The sequence below is a fragment of the Aphelocoma coerulescens genome, chromosome 3 (assembly GCF_041296385.1).
Source record: "Aphelocoma coerulescens isolate FSJ_1873_10779 chromosome 3, UR_Acoe_1.0, whole genome shotgun sequence".
Lineage (NCBI taxonomy): Eukaryota > Metazoa > Chordata > Aves > Passeriformes > Corvidae > Aphelocoma > Aphelocoma coerulescens.
The window spans coordinates 87,917,739-87,938,861 of NC_091016.1; the positions used below are offsets into that span (position 1 = coordinate 87,917,739).

At 42.9% G+C, this 21,123-nt stretch overlaps 1 protein-coding gene across 6 annotated transcripts in view; it reads left to right on the forward strand.

Annotated features, from left to right (window-relative positions):
• BACH2 (BTB domain and CNC homolog 2) overlaps positions 1-21,123 on the forward strand; it is a 184,052-nt gene that overhangs the window by 144,846 nt on the left and 18,083 nt on the right. Inside the window, exon 1 of one of the 6 annotated variants that reach the window (XM_069011147.1) lies at positions 6,549-6,587. The exons of the other annotated variants lie outside the window; for them this stretch is intronic. Within the exon in view, the coding sequence (XP_068867248.1) occupies positions 6,570-6,587 (18 nt within the window). The 5' untranslated portion in view covers positions 6,549-6,569. Of the gene's footprint in view, positions 1-6,548; positions 6,588-21,123 lie in introns of those variants that run through there. 6 annotated transcript variants of the gene reach the window in all.

Sequence of the window (21,123 nt, forward strand, 5' to 3'; positions counted from 1 at the left end):
GCAAAGGGTTATATCCATCAGGCTTCTAATAAAGTCGAGCTTCAAACTTACTCATGCTTCAACCTTACCTCAGTAATGCCACTTCAGTCAGTCCATATGGATAGAAGGTTGGGTCTTTGGTTTTCTAAATTCCTCCTAGGGAATGTGTTATTTTTCATGCTGCCTCACAGTGCCAACACTGACCACACAGAGGGATGACTGGAGGCTGCAGCTCTGTAGTGAGACTAAAACTGAGCATTTGGGTACTCTTTGAAGTCTGACATGACAGGACACTAATTCAGGGGAAACCATGAGGCAGAATTGGATGTTGTTTTATGTGTGATGCTTATGTAGCACAGTACAAGGTGCAAATGATGTACTTTGTTTCTAGCAGGTGAGCAATAAAATAGAAACAAGATCTTCAAGATGTGATATGAAATTCCATCCATGTATCACTGCAAAGGCTTCCAGCACTGCTTAATTTTTCATGCCTCGAGTGTGGTGAAGAAGCTAGCCACATACTTTTCATTCCGCATAATGTAACTTCCATTATTTTCTGATGAGGGCTGTCTTGCTATTTATAACATTCTCTGATCTTTTCAGGTGGAGAAAAGCAAAATCCCTCTATGTTGTGGTGAGAGCTAGGCTTCAAAAAGCAAAACAGAAGTCATGTATACATGCATGTTAAGTAGAGAAAATCTTGCAATAGCTCCTTTCCCCCCCTTCAGCAGGAGCTGTGCAATATATTTATTTATTCGAGTAGGCATATAAAAGTGTACTGTCAAAGGAGATAGGGAGATGAATGTGCAGAACAAAATTAACCACTGCAATAAGTGGACTCAATTTTGTTGCCTTTGTTAGACCCCTGCCTGCCTCTACTGTTCAATTGGCCTGATTGACTGTGATTGCACTCGCTAGTGTAAAGGCAGTTTGCAGTGTGGAAACTTTCTTGGTCAAATATAACAAACATAATTTAAGTTGTAAAAGATATCTTGAATAGTATGTCCTATGTTAAGGGCATGAGAAGAAGCAATAAGGATGTGTAACAGGAGGTGGGTTGGTTTTGTTTGTTGTGTTTGGGATTTTTTAGTTTTTTGGTTTTATTTGCTGTATTCAAATATATATTAATGAAAATGAGATGGCTGAGCCATGACTGTGCCTCAGCTCTCTGAGCACTCTGGCCCTGCAGACTGAAAGATCTCTCCCTCTCCTCCCTCTACACTTACAATTCTCTTACCTTTGCTTTCTCTCTCCCTAAAAATCCCTTTCAATTTCTTTAATTACTTCAAACCAGGTATCTGCTCTGTAAAGAGTCCAGAAATACAGGCTGAGCGTTTGACTGAACAGACAGGTAAGGTCCAGTGAAGAGACCTGTCAGCTTCACAGTATCAGACACCACAACCTTCAAGAGACTTTCTGATTCCAATACCAAGTTTTGTTCCCAAGACCCAAAAAAAATATATATTTTACTCTTCATACAGCACTTTCTGACAAGGATTCCCTGGTGAATATTGTCACACTGACTGTTTTTCTCAGCTACTAGTGAAATTGAGCATGTTATGGGGTGGAATATGCTATGTATTCAAATGATGCATTGCAGCAGTCAACAAACATTAAGCCTAGGAAGTATGGTTCAGTTTGGAAGTGAAGTACGGGTTTTAGGTGAGCAGAAGGCAATTGAATCGTACTAGGATGTGGGAATGAGATGCTCTTTGTGAGTTTTACAGGGTTGAGTTTTTTTAGAGGAAGAAGTAAACACACACATTCTGTTAAATTTGATGCAAACTGAAGAGCAAAATGATTGGTTTATTCCAGGATTTTTGTGTTGCAATGAATTTTCATCTATCCCATTTTGACAAGAGACAGCCAGCAAACACCTCTGAGTCCCAGTGCAGTCTAGCACTACTAAAAGCTTTGTCCTTGGGCACTTTATTTATTTTAATAAAATAAATAAATAGGAGCAGCTGTAGTTGGTCAAACTACAGCTCTGTCTAGCCCAGGCTTGGTTTGTTTTAAAAAGTGAGTTTTAATTTCTCTGAAAGAGTGTGAGTGGAGGCTTGTGTGGTTGTTTAAAGACTTACATGAAAAGAAAGTATCAGGCATATCTCTAGGAAGGGCATTGTAATTTACTGGGGAAAGATATCAAGAGAGCCACTGGCAGTTGTTTTGAAGCCAGATTAAAATCAACTGAAAAATTTGGCATGGGTTTTTAGCAACAAACTGTTCATATATGTATATATGAACATATATACATATATGTATGTATATATATATATATATGTATATATATATGTATGGCTGCACATTGTTTCATAACTGTAAGGCAAATGGCCTTTGAGAGGGACAAAATTTAGGCACCCCTTTAAGAAATTTGGTGCTCAGTACTGATGTAGTTCAGTAGAATTTAATATTCTAGAAGAAGATGGATCAGATTTGCTAATAAACCTTTCTTCTCTCGCTTTGTTTAATCTGACCTTCTAAGAGCTGATGGCATCAAAGTGTGCATTTAAGTGTAATTGTCTGTTTTCCGCACACAAAAGTAGTTGAAATATTTCCTTTTTTTTTTTTTTTTTAATTTAGAAGCCTTTAAAAGATATTGTGGAGAAGGTTGACTTGTAATTGAAATGGCACCCTGCTCCTTGCTGCGGGTCCACAGTCAAAATAATCATAGCTGAACTCAGAATGGCAGAAAACTGCAATACAAAAGCTTTCAGTAAAACCAGTATATAAACAAGGTGTCACCAAACAGCTGGAATTGAGAGGTATCAGCTCTGAAGTTAAATAATGGTAATATAAAACCTTCAGATGTAGATTTCTGAGGTCTCTTGTGACCAAATAAAATACTGTCATCACCTCTCTGCACATGCTGGAGTGGGAGTTGATGCATCAGATGGGAATTACAGCACAGGTCTGTGCATCAGGTCAGTGAAGATTAAATCACCTTGTGTGAACCCCTCAGCTATGTTTACCTCTCTCTAAATGCTCTGGTTCACATTACCTCACATGGAGGTGAGCAGACTGACCCACAGCTGGCACAGCTGCTGGTCCCGGACCAGCTCACATACCTGACCCAGAGCTTCAGTCTCATTTCCTTCCCTCTGTACAAGGCATTGAGGATCTTGTTGGACTAGTTGCAGCATTTCTCAGGATGATCAGGATAGGATAGAGCTGCTCACCTTACCTGGGTGACTGATCCTGGGTGACAGATGGGCTCTGCTCTGTGTCCTCTGCCTGTTCCTCTTGCATCACTCCTGAGGTCCTGTGCACTGCCATTGACAACAACTGCTGAAATTACCACATCCAAGAAGAAAGTAGACTTGGAGGCATGGAGCAGACCAGAAAGAGCCTGTGAATTGCTACAGGCTTCTTGTCCCTCACCAGGGACACTTTGGGGATGCTTAATTAGGAAATTTTGCTTAAGTCACAGCAGTTGCAGACCATTCTATATATCCCAAACAATAGGTGAGCAGATTCCTAGCAAGACTTAATCTCTTCCAAAAAGAGCTAATCATTCTTGGCAAATGGGAGCTGTAGGTTTTCAGGACATCAAAAACAAGGCATCTTTCTCTTAGTGTTGAAGGAACCATATTTAGTTGAGTATACATTGCACCTGGTCCGCATCATTCCCTGCAGCAGCTGCTCATCATTTCAGAGCAACACTTCAGAGAAATGGAAGTGTGCAGACTTACTGTAAGGATAGCAGAGAGATTTGGCAAGTGTGAGCCAGGATGGATTCATGGGTGCTGTTGTGTTCTCAGTGCTTCCTTCTGTTCCTGCAGTGTCAGATGTACTTCCCAAAGCCAGGGCTGAGGTGGGTTTATGAGGGTAGTAAAAGAGAAAGGAGACCATCTAAATAAATGAATTGGCCCAGAAAGGGACCTGAACAGGGATAATAGTTCGAAGACATGTGGGCATCCAGTGTATTGTACTTCAAACACATGGTAATTGCTTGAAATTTGCTTGCTTTGAATTGTGATAGGACCAAATTTCCTCATCTCTGCATATACCTCTTATTTTATGTTTCCAGAATGGATGGGAATGCAGTTTGTGTTAATGTTTCAAGGTGTAGAAAGTAGATAAAAAGAAAAAAGGATTGTCCATGCAAACTTTACCAGTACAGTTCTTAGTTTCTGGAAAAAATACTTTTGATGAAGTGGTCCTGGATTTTTGTGAGACTGTCATCTAGGAGGCTGAGAGTACATTTGTGACTGTGTAAAGAAAACTTTTGCATCTGAGAAGTGTCTTGGGTTTTTGCTTACCTTTGAAATTCAGACCTGTGGTTCTCTGTTTCAAGGGCCTGCAGCTAGTAAGAAACAAGTCTTAAACAACTCTGAAAGCAAAATATTTTTCCATCTCTGACCACACAGCATGCCTAGCCACCTCTCTCCCCAGATACACAGGCAGCCTTCAGAGAAAATTTGTCTGTCAGAGGATTCCTGGTCAAGTAAAAACAGAAAAGGTTTGAGTTGTTTCCTGTTTCCTTCAAAGGATGATGTTGGAGCCAGTAACCTTTCAAGACAGGAAAAAGCTGTGGAGACACAAAACCTGACAACTTCCCGTCTGATCTCCGTAGAGGACTAGTGCTCATTTCTGTTTCTGGAAGGGGAAGCTGGACTTGAGGTGGATAGGTCTGCAGCCATTCCATCTGCCTGTTGAATTCAACTATCTTTTAACCTTATTTTTGTCTGACTGCAGATTTTCTTGTTGTACCATGGATGGCTTTCTGCATATGGCACTTTTGTTTGGACATAAAGCCAAATGAAGCAGTTTCTGTCTATTCCTTGAATTTGCTAGTTTTCAGGAGACTGAACACATCAAACCACGTTTTAATGGGTATGTTTTAAATGTCGGAATTGATTTGTCAAATGCAAGGCACAAAAAATGGAGAGTTGCCTGACTTTTGTAAGAGCCATCTATCCTTGTCATTTTTGCTCCATTTATATAAGCAGTAGCCATTGAGGTCACATAATATCTATACCATTGTCCAAGGAAGTGAAGAATGAAGAGATGTCCCTGGCATATATAAGCACTGGGCATTCTACAAAGAAAGTTGTTCACATTTGCAAAGTCATCATAGTGTTCAAAAAGCAGAAAGAATTGCTTTCAGTAGTGGCAGAAGCCTTAGTTAGTTAAATCACTAACTCCTTTACTTCTTTCCTTGTCTTCAATGTATCTTGCAGTTGGAGGACTGAGAAGACCACCCAGTAAGGGCTACCTCGGGCTTGGTTTAGTTTTGCTTCCTTTTCAAATGTGAGCCTAATCCTTCCCTTTTATTCCCTTCTATTCAGGTTTTATTTCATTATTATGCATGAACTATCCAGTTGGAAAACTCAGTTGAGAGGGCCTACGCAGGTAAATTGTTAAAGACAAACATTTGATCATGTTTCTGGCCTTTGTCTTTAGCTGGTGGTATTCAGCCATGGTGATCCTAGCAGGAGCTGCACAGGACCTCTGCAAGCAGCTCTGTAGGGCAGACAGGCACTGCACACATAAACTGCTCTTCAGGGGGTTTCAAGTCAGTCCCAGCCTTGGAGAACCAGACTGTTTGTGTCATCCACTCTTGCACTCTCATCTTAGTTCTCAGATACGGTTTTAATCTGAATTACTTGACCAAGTTACAGTTTGATTTTAGAACTGCTTTTCTGCAGAGGAATTGCTTAGCTAAAAGGCTGTGAGAATTTATGGTTGTTTCTTGTCACTGTGCTTTCAACCCCTTGGTTGAATGATAAGGTGGTAATAAAGACCTCTCTAAATATTCTCTTTCAAGAATGGATGTTTTACTCATATCTAGGCTTTTCTTTTCCCAAACTGCTCTGATTATGGGTAAAGGAAAAGAAAAGGTCAGGTGTCATATATGTCCTCAGGAGACTTCAAAGGTGTCTTTGCTATTGTAAAAAGCAGAAGAAATATAAATGATTATAACAATTTGACCAAACTGTTTTCCTTCCAATACTACTGTTTTCTTAAAGCCAAGGTTTTCATGAGGCCTTTCTGTAATTAGTTGTCTGTGCTATCATTTTTTTTTTTACATTTAAGGGAGAAAGTAATTCCATTTGCAGATTGCAGCCCTTGTCCATCTGTCAGATGGGTGTGTATTTACAAGATGAATGCCTGTTTCTGATTTCTCCTGCTAAAACAAAGGTCACTCTGTCATTGTCCTCAGGGAGCTTTTGGACTAGCTTGCTTTGGTGTGTGTGTGCCCTTTTTTTGGTACAATGCTGAATACCCTTTAGGGGCTCTAGTAGTGACCAAAGGAACAGAAGGAGTTTTGAGGATAAACCCTGTTCACATGGCTAAAACTCTGTAAAACCACCACAGTGATCTGCTGGAGAGTGATGGAGAGCTGAGCTCTGTATTGTGTGCTCCCCATGCCCATCCCTGCTGAAATGAACCAGCTGCTACCCTGCCACCTCTGAACATGGGGTTCTCCAGCACCAAATGTGGGAAGGACTTGGGAAAGCAGCAACCCCTGGGCAGGCTGGCATTTCCACACCCTCTTTATGCACATAGTACTGGCACATAAATGCTCTTGCTCAATCCTGTCAGCTGCATATCATTCTATTCTGGGGAAGGTGAAAGCAGTGCTGGAAATGACTCAGCTCCAAAAGGTATCAGCTTTACTCCTTTTACCCCCCAGAGTTGTTCCTTGCTTTAGGTTTGTGCGGTAGCTACCGTACAAGGGGGAAACATCAGTTTTTTAGAGAGCAGCCATGAGAAATGCCATGGCTGCCCATCAAGTGAAAGCATTTGTCCTTTGGAGTTTATATGGCTGAGGAGTTCTCTGCACTTCAGCAGTGCTTCTTTGCCAGGGGTTTTTAAAGGTCCCTGGGAAGCCTCTACAGCAAATGAAGGAAGCTTGGCAAGATCCTGCATTACACCATGCCCTGCCCAGCATTCCTGTAGTTCTTTCTATTTCCTGCCTCTTACAACATGGCTGTGGCTTTGGACAGCAAGCACATTCTGTATTTCCTAAACTAATGTTTTAAATGTCTTTATCTGTGAGGGTTTTACAGTGTGCAGTGCATTTGCACAGTGGCAGGGGGATTTTTGGTTTGTGTGATTATGTGCTGTTTTGTGACTCTTTTATTTCCTCTTACATCCTCCTTCCCTCTCTCTTGTACCTGAAACATTAAATTAAATCTAACATAGCAGTACTTTCAGACAGAGGCGACACTTGGCTGTGCCAGTTCCCTGGTGGCTTTAAACTGCTGGCTGCAATACTGCAAACACATTCAGACCCTGGCTTGGCCAGCAGTTCCCCCCAGCTATCTGCATGTTTGCTCTCCAGGATTTATTTTACCTACTCTATTGGAGACTCTGGAGTCACAGTCTATGTCTCATTGTTATGCATGGGTGGGAAATATTCCTATACTTATTTGCATTCATTAGCTGTTGGGAGCTCCTCTGTTGAGGTCTCTAGCCTTGTTTTTACAGTGCTTTTGGCAGTGTTTCTGCACTTGGTGTGCGAATTTTTATGATCTGTTGCATGTTATTCATGCAATTTCCTGCCCTGTAATGGTATCAGTTTTCCAGACACAGAGGAATACAAACGAAAACCCAGGAGCCTGCATTAGCATAAAATGTCCCAGTTCTGTCAGTTTGATTAATTTGTCTCTTTGTCTCCACTCTATATGATAAGTGCTATTAATGGTTGCAACACTTCATATGTCAAAGTCTTTCTTCCTAATGACTTGAAAATGTGGTTTATTTCCCCCTTTTTTGTATTATTTTTCTCATTTAGCATTCCACTCAAGTATAGATTTATGCCATGCTCTTTCATTATCTTACTGGTTGCAGCACTGGAGTGATTACATATGGTGTAGGGTATGAGCAAGGATGCGATCCCAGGGGCAGCAGCTGCTGATGCAAGCTGAAAATAGATCCAGCGTATGCTCAGCACTTTTCCCAGAGGTCTTTTATTTATTAGGAACAGTCTTGGTACAGGACAACTCGGACCCTCATTTAGCAAGATGACTTTTTGCCTTTCAAGAACAGTGCAGTGACTTTGCTCTATTTACTGACTGCTGTGTAAATTTTTTTTTTTTTTGCACCATCTCCTATGGAAGCAGAGACTTTACCTAACATAAATTGTAATATAATCCTGATTTATAATAAGTCAAGAAATGACAGGCTCCATTTGAAGTAATGGAACTTGACAGATCTAAGGTTTAAGTTAAATAATCCTATTTGTAAGACAGCATTTGTACATGGTACACTGATTTAAAATGAACTTCAGTTCTTCTTCAGCGAATCCTTTACCATTCTCTGTGTTTTACCTTCCATAGAGGCTTTTTGGGGGACAAAGTTCATTTGAAGAGAACATATTTGTCTTTGAAAATATGTATGGAACAATACATTGTTTTCTTTCCCAGAGTTCTTATAAATTGTTTCACAGAGGACTACTTTAATTACAGAGGAAAAATTAATGTAGGTCACTTATTCAGGGCAAGCCACAGCTAACCTGCTTTGGTGGCCAGAAGAGGCCAATTGCTGAGAAGGAAGAGAGGGAGGATGCTGGAGGGAAAATAGTGAGGAGGGCTGTGGCTCGACTCTTCCCCTCCCAGGAGCAAAGGTTCATTCTCACAGTGATTTCTATGAAGGGAGAAGGCCACCTCCTCCTTGCTATCCTTCCCTCACAGCTGGCAGAGAGAGACACTCGAAGATGATGTTTCGTCCTGCCTCTGCACCCCACTTTTCTTCATCTGTCACTGTCATGGCAATGCAGGCAGGGAGAGCACCGGGGTGCGCAAATGAAAAGGTGGTCCCGCCGTGGCTGCTGGAAGCTGGCAGTAAGCACTGGAGTGGGGGTTGGTGGAACAAAAGGCTTGCAGAGGAGAAAAAGAGAGCAAGCAAGGAGCGTGAGATGCTGCAGAAATTATTAAAAAGGGCAGTGGGATAAAAACACTAAAGGTACAGTGCATGATTTTTTTGTCTTAGATTGAGGGAAGCTGTTTTAGAAAATGCCCCCTTCCCTTTTCTCTCACCCAGCATTGTGGTTTTGCCTTCCTTTCTAGCTGTATTTAGCTGCAGCTGCCCTCTCCATCATCTTTCTAATTTTCCTTCACACCTGACAGGGATGTGGCCCTATTCCCAGGAGTCTGACAGAAGCTCTCACCCTGGCCTGGCCTCACATGCTCAGGCAGAAAGGTCCCAGTGTGCATGTTCAGCTCAGTAACATGCCTATTATTCCTGTGTCACCCTGCCACCATCACCCTTCCTTCCTGGGAAGACATGGAAGGTGTCAGAGGGCAGGGTGGTCACTGACCCACAGGATCCCACTCAGAGAAGGGCAGCCTCTCCTGCCATGGGGCCATGAGAACCATCTGCCCAGGCTGAAGCTTCAGCACCCTGTCTGCCCCACAGTGACTGGTTTTAGGACCAACTAGCTTCTTTCTCCTCTTTTTGGTGAGCTCCAACAAACAACAGACAGTGAAGATGAGATGACTGCTAAGGAGGGTGTTGCTTGGGCGCTGGGGCTGGAGGCCAGCCTGGGGACGTGGGACGAGAGGCTCCTGCTCCCATGTCCTTCTCTCTATGCGATTAAAAACTTTTTTCCCCAGTGCTTGCAGGGAATTAATAATTTCTATTAATTAGAAACCAAGCCAAATCTCCCCAGTGTACTCAAGAAAGAACAGGACTCAAGAGTATTACTGAGGAATGGGAGGAAAAACAAGCTCACAAAGCCAAAGTGGTGCAGGCCAGTGGAAAAGATGAAGGTGAGGAGTATCCATGCACCAAACACAGCATTGACATTGTGTGGGCCCTTGCTCCTCATCTAGGGAAAAAAAGGGCGAGGCCCAAGAGTAAAAATCCATCAAGAGGTTTTAGAGTTGCTGCTGGTAGCTTGCACACTGCCCATGTCCCTCCTCCAACAGACGTGTGCATGGCTACAGGCATGGCTTTCTGTTCACTTGGAATTAATGGGATTATATACAGTGGGAAAGGAGGCAGGGTACACTGAATCCTGCAAATACAGAGCTTCAGCCTGTGCTGCTTGATCTTTAGAAAAATACAAGTAAAATAAAATAAAATAGCAAGAACCAATTCCAGAGTGCTTCAGTATGCACATAAACTGGTTTTCGTTGCTCACAGCACACATAAATACACACTGGTGACTGAGGCAGCAGAGTAACACTTTGCTGTTCATTATTTTATCAGACAGTGATAATTGTAGTTAATATTTTCTTAGTAGTGTCTCTGAGAGTTTATTTATGCTGTTAATAATCTGAGCAGCTGTAATGATGCTGGCTGCCAGAGCTGGAGCCTTTTAGAATCACTCCAGTGTGGCAATGATACGATGGCAATAGAAATCCAAGGAAAAAGCGATCTTTTCAGAGCAGATGGGGCTAATTCAATCCCTTTCACACACATTCACGTTATCTAGTCTCTTTCTCACACTAGCATGCGTGGGTGCACGTGAGCATATGTAGTCACACACACACACACACAAATAGCTGTAAAGTCCCACCTTCCACCCTCTGAGGAAGTCAAGCTGGAAATACCATAATTTTTCTGTGTGAAGAGTCTTTCTGGGGCTTCTAGGGTAGATGGCATTTTCTACCCCTCGGTTTCTGGGTAGATCTTAAAAATATTGTGTATGAAGCAGAAAGGGGAAAGTCCTTTTCTTGGGGACAGCCTAGAGCTGGGCACAAGGTTGTGGCTGCACTGGGATGCTGTTGCCCAACCTTCCCATCTTTCCCTGCCTTTGACCTCTTTACTATGGGTCACTCCTGCTAAGCCTGCACTCTTTAGGGACTAAAAGAGCCATTTACCTTTTGCTCATAGCAGACATGAAATCTCAGCAAGAAGGCAAATGCCTATGATTTTTTCTGGTGGGATTTACAGAGCCTAGTTAACCTTTGGGGCCGCCGAGAGAAGAGTTAACTGCTCCTTGTGGAAGATGGGAGGGGACCAACTTTGCCAGCTCAGCAGTGGCTGGTTCTCCTTGCAAACCTGCATTGCTGAGCTGAGCAGATGTCATTGATGAAATGTGAACACCAAACAGTGGAACAAAAGCCACCATAATCCTCAGATCTGTTGTAGCCATGCAAGAACAAAAACGAGGTGATGGCAGAAAAATTGCACATCTGAATACCGGAAATTAAATGGCAAGGCAGGGCAGGAGAAGGAAAACTGGAACAAATGCAGAATTTGGCAGGTTTTGTTTTAAAAATCAGGTGCTTGTAGGAAGCTGGGTCACTTTTATAGGGTTTCAGCCTACCAGTTAATAGTTGTAATTGCTTGGTTACCTCATGAATTGCGATAGTAAAACCTTTTACATTCATTTCCATCCACAGCCCAGCAAGAGCATCTCTGGATTTGAAGTGTTATGGTATTTGCTGGGCAGCACTGTCTGCTGCCCCAGTGTAAGGATGCCAGTGATTTTATCTGCTGTGCCATGCCAGCACAGGGTGACAGGCAGTGCCAGAAGCACGGGTGTTGTCAGCCCTGTGGAAACCATGGCAGAGCATCCGCGAGCTGCTTCGGATGTTACCCAGCCCGGTCTCCTGAGCCTGCTTCTCCTCCAGCTCCTTTGTCTTCTGATTTAGTGCTCTTCCTCAGAGTGCAACCTTGTGGTTTTTTAAATCATATCTGACAGAGCGTGCTTCTTCCTCTCCTACACTGCATGGAGTATAATAGTAGGGCTTGTAGTGAGGTGGCTTGCTGTGAAGTACTCCTTGTTTTTATAAAGTAATTACAGTGTATTTAATGCACTGTGTATTTAATACACTATTACATAGTTCGTGTGCATAAATAAATACATTCTGCTATGCCTGGGAAAGAGGAGTATTGGTAAATTTACAAATCTTGGTAATTTTTCAGTGTTGTTGTGTTTACTTGTGTATTAATTACAGCTTCGGAAACTCTGAACCACTCCTCTAAGCACCCTCTGAATTAGCAAATTTCTACATGCATCTTCATTTTCTGCCTATTTTGATATTTCCTAATGTAATTTGGAGGCTTTTAGAGATTCTTTCTTCATTCTAAAAGTTCTTAAACTGCTTTTGTTTTCTCTTTTTCTACCCCTTTGGCTCATGATATGCACCTAAACAGATCTTTCACAGACTCTTCTCTCACAATTTATATTCTGTGAAAGCTTTCCCACTCCTTCCTCACCCCTCCTTACTGCTAACACTTTCTCTTTTTTTTTTTTTTTTTTTTTTTTTTTTAATCTTTTTTAATCTTGGGGTCAGTTTAATTTTCCTTTTGCAAAAATGTGGGACTAATTTTAATTTTAAATTAGAGTTGTACTTTAATTCTGATGATTCTTTTTGGTTAAAATCTGTTCATTTCTGCTTGTTTCTTCCCCACTGGTTTCAGCATGGCTTGCACAGGCACCCAGGGAGAGAAGGCAGCATTTCTGCTGAGCCACCTTCTTGTGTCATCCTTTGTTACTGTGTTCCAGGTTTCTTAAGATGCACGTAGCACTGGAAAAAACAAAAGTATTTGAAACAGCCAGATCTCACAGCCATGTCTCTCTTTTCTTTATCTTCCAGTTCATGCGTGAGTGTTTAAACTGCTAATTAGTGCCACTTCTTTACATGCTCTTTGTTGATTGAGTAATGTTGTGGCCATGTTGTCCCTTTAGAGAAACGGTTGTTTGAAACATCCTCATCTCTAATTTTCTTTTTAACACCTTCACCGAGAGTCTCACCTTAGCAGCCTCCAAGTTCTCCTCCCAAAGCCTTTTCACCTCGGCTTGCCTGCAAGTACTCTCTTGGCCATAACTTGGAATTTTCTGTGTTCTTGTTATGCTCCAGACATCCTCTGACACCAACAACATGCCCCAAGCCACAGAATTAGTTAGGAAAAAATAACAAAATTGTAATTGACTTCAAAACAGGTTACTGAGTGAGATTTTAAAATAAGGACTCTGACACGTATCATGTGGCAGGTTTGCTTGCAGGAGTTTAAGAGGTTTCCCCCTCCAGTCCAAGAGCTGTTTTGCTGAAGGTGTTGTGCTGCTGTGAGGTGGCAGAGGGAGGTGAAGCACAGACCTGCCTCCCTTAGCTGCCCAACTTCTCATGACAGAGCTTCTCTGTGGCCCAGAGGAGCAGCCATGCAGGCAAATGTCCCCTTCTGCTCAGAAGACTGCTGTGAATGGTAAAACCTAGGGCTCCCCGGTGGGTGCATCTGGCAGTGACCAGTGTTCAGAGCAGATGTGATGCAGGCAGTGCATCCCTGCTATGGAAGAGCACTGCATCTTCCAGTCCTATAGCCTTTCAGTTTTCCAAGTGTATTCCTCGATGTTTGGTAAGACGCGTGCTGTTTCCTGCACTGAGATGTGTCTGCAGCAAAGTATTGAGGCTTGTGCCTGATGATTTCTACCTTCCTTCTCAATAAACAGTGTATTTTCTGAAAGGTGTGGCAAATTCGGAAAATTACTTTCCCCTCAGAATTTTCAGAGGCGCTGAAAATGTGCAGGGTTACTGTCATGATTTCCAAAAGTAAATTCTTTGCTTTGATTTGAAACCAGTCTCACTTTTGAAAGGTTGAAAGAATTTCAATTTGGCTTCAGTAACTCTGAGAGGAAATAAAACTAGAAGTTGTGGATTAAAATAAGCGTTGCATTTGGATCAGAGACTATTTTTACTTCTATTACACTCTAGTTTATTTTTTTAATTTCTTAAACATGTTCTGATTCTCTCTTCCCCTTTGGTTCCTCTGACATTATTGGCCCCAGGCTTAAGGCCTCGGGTTTTTGAGAAGACTTCAAAGCTGGGGCCATTGCCACAGTGAATTTGATTCAGACAAGCCCAAGTATGTGGGTGCCTCAACTCTCACACTCCACCCATGAATCCCGTGCGGCCGAACGCTGACATAACCGATAACATGGTCATCGATCCAGCGGCTGTTTACGCCATCTTTGCGCTTGGCAATCAATTCCAAGCCACTTGCCCCGCCGTCAGCACTGACGCACTTCTCACGGAGCACTGGACACAGTTTGCAATTATTGCTTCCCATCCTCGAGGCGAGTCTAGCGTGAATGACTTCTCCTCCCTCCCCGGCTCACCTCCTGCAGTCACACCTGCCACATTGGAATGCTCTGCGGGCACTAAGGGATATTGGTCTCTGCAGCCCTTTGGGGTGCTGAGGGAGGAGGTTCTTTGAAGTGCTCGTGGTGCCCCTGGACGTGTTCATTATGCCAGAGAGAGGAAAATGAGAAGTCACTTGGTTTCCCTCTATGCTCACACAGGCAGTCAGGGCTTCTAGTGTAAATTTGTTGTCTGGCCAGCAGCTGGGATTTCAGGGGGGAAGGCTGAGGGGGGCACTCATAGGGTTTTTTCTTTTGAAAGCACAAAATTGAAAGCTGGACAAGCACTTCCACTGTGATATATTCTGTAAAAGTACCACTAAGGGCAGGTAAGCATCTTCTTGAAGCTCTCAGTCTGACAGCCTCAAGAGGCTGTTGTGAAGGATGCACTGGAAAGATACCAGGATACCCCTTAGACCACTCAGTGTGTGTCTTTGCAGATGGCAGTTTTTCCAGGGAGACTTTTGAAATTAATGATTAGGTAATGGGCCTCCTAAAGAAAGGAGCTGTGTGTCCAGTTTCTCTGTTCCCCTGGTTCATGCCCAGGGAATGCATGGTGACGGTGTGGTGGCCTCCCACCCCTGCAACATGATGCCATGTGGGAGAGGTCACACTGCCACTTGGACTTCAGGTTACTCTTCTGCACTAAATTTGTATGCACTGCCAGAAGAGGCAGGATGTTAAACTGAGGCTGGCAGGGTATCCACTTAATTCTAAAAGTGTTTTTAGGGTGAAAACAAAGTCCTCTCTTTGTTGGTCTTCTCCATCAGCAACTTGTACATTCCTTTGTTGTTTAAAAGCTTACATAATACAAATACCAGCATTTGATGCTTCTCACCCAAGTGGGATTTTTAAAGAGTGATCACTCACTTTAGGAGCTCCACAGCCTTATGAGCAAACAAAGGAAATACATCTATAAGCTGTTGGCGAGAGAACATTTAAATGCTGTTAAATTAAAAAGGGGAAATACAGTAAAATACTGATGTAGCATTGCCTTACAAAAGTACTCTGCTGTTTATCATCGCTTCTGATTTTTTCCTGCATCCTGCATGTTCCCACCTTATGTAAAAGGATCATGGTTTCAAAACAATTCCTGCCTGTGTGCATATGTAGGAACAAACTGTGATGTCTTAACGCTGTTGGTTTTGCACGTGACTGACCTGTTTGAGCCTAGTAATATACTTAAACCTTTCAGAGAGTTTTCCAAAACCAAATAAGCCCAAGCTAGGAAAAAGCCAGGCTTCACCATCCCAGGTAAAAATAACCAAGTAAATAACCAGGAAGTCTCTTAATTCTTAATGGAATAACAGCTTTGGCAACTGATTTTGGTTATCAGATTACACTCTGAAAAAACTCCTGTTCTATACTTGCAATTGGCTGTAGGAGAAAAAGAATACACTGTGTGCTAATTTTAGCAAATAAGATTAGAGTTAATATTTAATCCCAGAGACCTTCTTCAGGTTGTGGGAAAAAAATAGCAGCAGTTAACTGTCACTAATCTTATCTCTTATTTTTCTAGCATGTGTTTGATTATATAACTTGTAGTGCTGGGAACATGCTGGCTGAGTGAGAAGTTGGTAGTTTGTTGGCTACATGCTTGGGCATATTAGACAACGTCAGGGCTGAGATGGATTAAAAAGGCTCTACACGTGCCTTTAGACTACAGTAGCAATGCTGAAAGGCCAGTAAAGGGGGTGCCACAGTAGACCTGCTATGAAACAGTGTGTGAATAACTGATTCATTTGAAGTTCTGCAAGAAACAGTTACATTTCTGCTATGTTTCTACCCAGTTGTTTTAAGAGATTTGATATTCAGCATGTGAGGTTTGATTCAATTTTTCTTTCTTCCTTCCCCACAAAATGGCTTAATTGAATCAATGATTGGAAATTAGAGATGAGGAGTTTCTAACTGTTCTTAGGTGCCTGATGATGGATTTAACCTGAAAACCAAAATACTAAAAATATAAACCATTAACCTACAAGCAGCTTACATGCTTCACAACAAACCTATCAGTGCTCCTACTGAGTTTTAAGAAGTCTACTCAAATGTGTAAAGATAATAACGTGCGCCTGCGCTGCTCTGTCAGGACTTGTGCATTCTCAGTGGGTCTGAAGGTCTCACCACCTAAATTACCCCCAATTCAGTAGGATTTAGCAACTAATGTGCTGCAGATTTCATTATATCCCTGGAGGGGAGGAGAGGGTTCTGCCCTCTCACGCCACCACCAATGAGCTTGTTCTTTGCATGTGCCCCAGGTATGCTTTATTTGGAAAGGAACAATTGCGTGTACATTTGCTGTTGAACTTTATTGCTCTTTTCTAGCAGATCATTGGCACTGTGCCCTCATTAGCACGGAAATTAGCCCTGGAAAAGTCTACTAAATTAAAGCCCAGAGCCCAGCTCTCCAGAACAAGGTTGCGCTTTGTTAGTTTTCCTTTGCACTACTCAGACATAAAGTATCCATCATCTTCCCTGGAAAGCCTTCCAAGATCACTCTGAATTGACTGTTAGGTTAAGAGTCAGGAAAAAAAATCCCTATATTTTAATTTCTTCTCACTGCAAATGCCAATAGCGTCCCATAGCAAACTAGACAGTTCTTCTCTGTTCTTGATGTTAGTTTGCATCAGATTACTGTAAACATTCCCTTGCTGCATTTTAGATATTGCCTTGCCAAGTTTTACATTCCTACATGTTTACAGTGATCTTTTTTTGCCCTTAATCACTCTTCCCCTCTTTAAATTGAAGTCAGACTTTGCTGGCATTTTGCAGGGGTTGACTTTCCCTGCTCCAGATGCAGCTTTTCATACAGATGCCATTCCGAGCAGGGTTACCAGACATGCATGTTTCCTTTGGAAATAACCTTCCCTCCCACCCCCCATAAGAAATACTGTCTGTGCAGAATTGGAGGATTTTGTCTATTTGTCTGGGATTTTGAGACATCTGGAAGTCTGGGCAGCTCACTAATGAGCGTGCACTGATGAACTCTGCGGTGCACAGTGAGTCTGGCCCATTGGCAGAAATGTCAGCCCTCTGCATGTGCTCTGAGGCCACATCCCGTGTGTTCAGAACAGCACAGAGGCCTTCATGGCATGCCTGATCAGCCCTCACCGAGGATACGGATACAGTGGGGAGCCAGAGGGAGTTCACCCACGGTACTGTGTCTCCCACGGTGCCTGTGTGTGCACAGCTACATTTAAAATAGAATTTCTGACCTAGAAGTCCCTTACAAAAAGATGCTGTTCCCAATGTGGAAGCGAGCTAACCCTCCTCCTAATTTTAGAATAGTACAGAACTAGAAGAATGCTTTGCTAAAAATGCTCTGGTTGCATCTGTAATGCTGCCTCCTTTACTAGTATTTATTGCTGACTGTCTTAGCTTCTTCTTATCCCATCTGACGGCGATCAATATTCTTTTCCTTGAATTAGCCAGTTTTTCGGTAATGACCAACCAAAAAGGGAAGGCAGAGAGTCTAAAAACAATACAACCATTTCTCCAAAAGGAAAAAGCATTACCCGGAATGCATCAAGGAAATATAATGAGAGATGATGGAGGAAAATAAGGGAAATATTTCCTCACAAGGAGGTTTTAAGTAGAGTCTGGCAATGATCTCCCAAAGGAAGTAGTGGAAGTCTGGTCACTTAAATCAATTAGGACTAACCAGAGCATTGCACTCCCCGGGACTCTGTAAGGAGAAAAGCAATGTTGAACTGAACTAAAATAGACTTTGCGTGCTTATTTTCTGCAGGGCTGCTGTCTGTACTCTGCTGGTAAATTCAATATGGCTAATGCTGATTAACATCTCTTGATGGTGATCATATCATTGCATTGTTTCCAGCCTGTTCCTCAATATCAAAAACTCACAAGGGCATGGCCATACAAAACACAAGTCCCCCAGCTCAGCTAGCTCAGTCTGAAAGACAAGAAGGAGATAAAGGGCAGGAGCTGTTTTCTCTCACCTTAGCAGTGGTCAGGCTTGTTATCGCCACAAAGCTGAATTGATGCAGACCTCCCTACTGCACACTGAGCACGGTGTACCTATGGCAGCATAGCAGAGGCAGAAGCTGCACGTGGACTTGGTCTCTTGGATTGCTGTAGAGCAAGGAGGTGTGCCAGGTTCCTTAGGAAGGGCTGAAGTACCCATGCTCTCTGTGCACTAGACGGGTTTTAATGCCTACAAGACCAGCTGGGGACAGAAGCAAGACAAATAAAGTGCTTTATCCTTAGTCTTGGTGGACTGTTTGGCATGCTCCAAGAACACAGAAGAAGTCCTCTCCTACCCTGCCTTGAAACATAAGGGAAAGAAATCAAACCTCCAAGAAGCTGTGATCTTTGCTTTGTTTTTCTCTCTGTGTGGGCATTGTTTTATATGTATGCTTTACGTTTTCTCTGCCTGGTTTTCTAGTAGCCAGTCAATTCCATTTAAACAATAGAGACGGGGAGAAATTGGAATAAGGCAAAGGATTGAAAGACAGTGACTTGGCATATGAGCTTGGACAGGGTGCCCAGTGGAGGCTCCCACAAACTGACCTGCCTGCTTAAACATCAGTTAGACAGAAAACAAGGTTTAAAAGCAAACAACTCTTGGACATCTTACTTTCAATAGGGGAAAAAAAACCCTGGGATTGTTGCTGGCATGGGTTTTACACATCCAACAAAAGTCTCTGTCGCATGTAAATGAAGACTGTTATATCAGAGAAATTATCTCTTTCCTTCTGCAAACGTAGATCAACTTGTTTTCACTAACTTTTTTCACTGGGATGCATCAGTCAGATCAAATAATTTTAAAAGACTGTCCTTATCTGTTCCTAGAGAAATGCCTGTGTGGTGGTAGTACATGCAGCTTCAAAGCCTTTTCTTTCCCAGTGTGCGGTGTTCATAGTCACGCTCCAGCGGCTCGATTGCAGCCTTCCTGCCAGAATACATCAGATGCAAGCAGTCCCAAAACTGGTGGGGCCGAGGCAGGGAACCTGCCACGGGAGCCGAATCAATATTTAGACAGCTTCAGGCTGCAGAGCTTGCGCTGGCTTTCACACTTGGCAGCAAGCTTTGCACCCGTTTGTTTCCAAAGTTATTGTTTGTGCAGTTTCAAGAATTGGCACTTGAGAGATTTCTGCCTGAGGGCAATGACAAGCGCCGGGTGCTTGAAAAGAAACTTTCTCCCTTTGGATCTGAAGATTGTGAGTGAAGGTTGTGTCACTGGGTAATATCTCCTAAGGAACTCAAGGCACACATTTGCTCGGTGTTTTCATCGTCCTTCACGTGAGGCATCTGCTGGGCATCGTGGGGAGCCCATGGCACAGTCTCAGGCTCTGCTTCCGATACATCCAGCGCAGAGCAGCTCCAACAGCTGCCTTGCTGCTGTTTGTTATCGTGGTGATTTACCTGGAGCAAAAGCCTGTGTCAGCGTGGGAGACAGCCTTGCTGTGGGGTTGTATGAGTCAGCCCGAGGCTGTGCAGAGTGCCTGCGCTGGGGCGGCAGGCAGGCAGGTGAAACCCTGGCCCAGCACAGAAAATTATTTTAATTTGCTTTCCAGCCATTCCACCTAGTGGCCAAGTGACACCACTGCCAGGAGAGCTGGGTTTGTGCTCCAGAGCCCCTGCAGACCTATGCTGCTGCCGAGCTTACAAGATATGCGGCAATATGTAAGCCCCCACACTGAAGATCTTACCGTCAGCCTGCGAGTAGCTCATTAAGTTCCCGAGCAATTTTGTTAATCATGCTGCATAGATAAAATGCAGATAGGCCTTTAGTGAGCTGATAATCTAACAAATAGGCAGAAAGTGTAACACAGATAAAGCAGAGATTGGTTTAATAGCCAGCTGTAAATCTTGGCAGTTCTGTACCAGAGGCGTATTGTAAAACAGGAACGTGCAAGTGTGTAAGTATGTGCATGAAAATGCACTGCTTCTTAAAATAGCAGATAGAGCAGTGATGTTATGGATGGAATAGCTATTGGGAGCAATTTTAGAGGTGTTTTAAAATATTTTTCTCCCCATCAAAATCTGCACCACTTGTGGTGTCTTCATAATCCGCCATCATAAGTACAGATCTATGAATAACAAAGGCTTGTTTCTGGAAGTCAGGATTTTCTATAAAAATCTGGGAACTCCACCACTGTTCCTGAGGCAGTCTAGGGATTTATAGGCTTTTCATTGAGATGAACCAAATTATTCACTCAGATACACACTAGTCACGAATTAGACCATCGCAAATTTGTGGCCTGATGGCTCACCAGCCTCTTGAGCAGCTTCTTTGCTCCGTGGCATTAATTCAATTGGAAGAATAGTAAAAAGCAACTCACCTTGAGTGTATCCCATGCCATCCCAAATATACCCTGTTGAGGAGCTGGGAAATGGGAGTTTCAGTCCCCACAGCCCAGGGAAGGGACCTGGTCTCCTACTCACTAGTGTTTAGGCCATTTTGCAAAAAAGGAAACAGCAGTGCTTCCTCTTCTTGTTTGTTTTAAAAGAAGAAACTGAACTGGGGATGCCTGCCAGAGACCTCTGCATCCAGAAGGAGGTTGCAGGCCGTGCATCCCAACCTCACACAGGCATGCAGGTGTTGGCATGCTGAATCCCATCTAGAGGCCTTTCTCTGGTAAGCAAAGCCCAGGGAACTCAGATAAATGAGTGCTACTTGCAAGAAAGCCAAGAAAGCATCTTAGTGAATTGACACTGAAGTGACTTACCAGGGTCATGTAGGAGGTGGTTGGTGCAATGGGAAATTGAGTTGTGGTCTTCCAAATCTCAACCTTGTGGCCAAACCACTGAATTTTCTTGTGCAGAAACCTTAATCCTTGATGCTGAGTTCTGGTTCTGAAGCAGCCTCTTGCTGCTTTATGAAGAATAGAGTTTTTCCAATCCCTTTGTTTCATGCCCATTGGGAGAAAAAATTTTAACGGAAGTTAGTGGCAGTGCATTTTTGTCAAAGACAGACAATATCTTTAGTTTACCATGTGGCTTAGCAACTTATTTAACAGCTGTACGTAAAGATACCACTGAAAATATGGGGGGGGAAGTGTGTATTTTTAAATATATGGCATATTAATGTAAAACATAGATGGTATGGTAAGAAAACAAGATGAGTAGCAGTGCATAACTCAGACCTG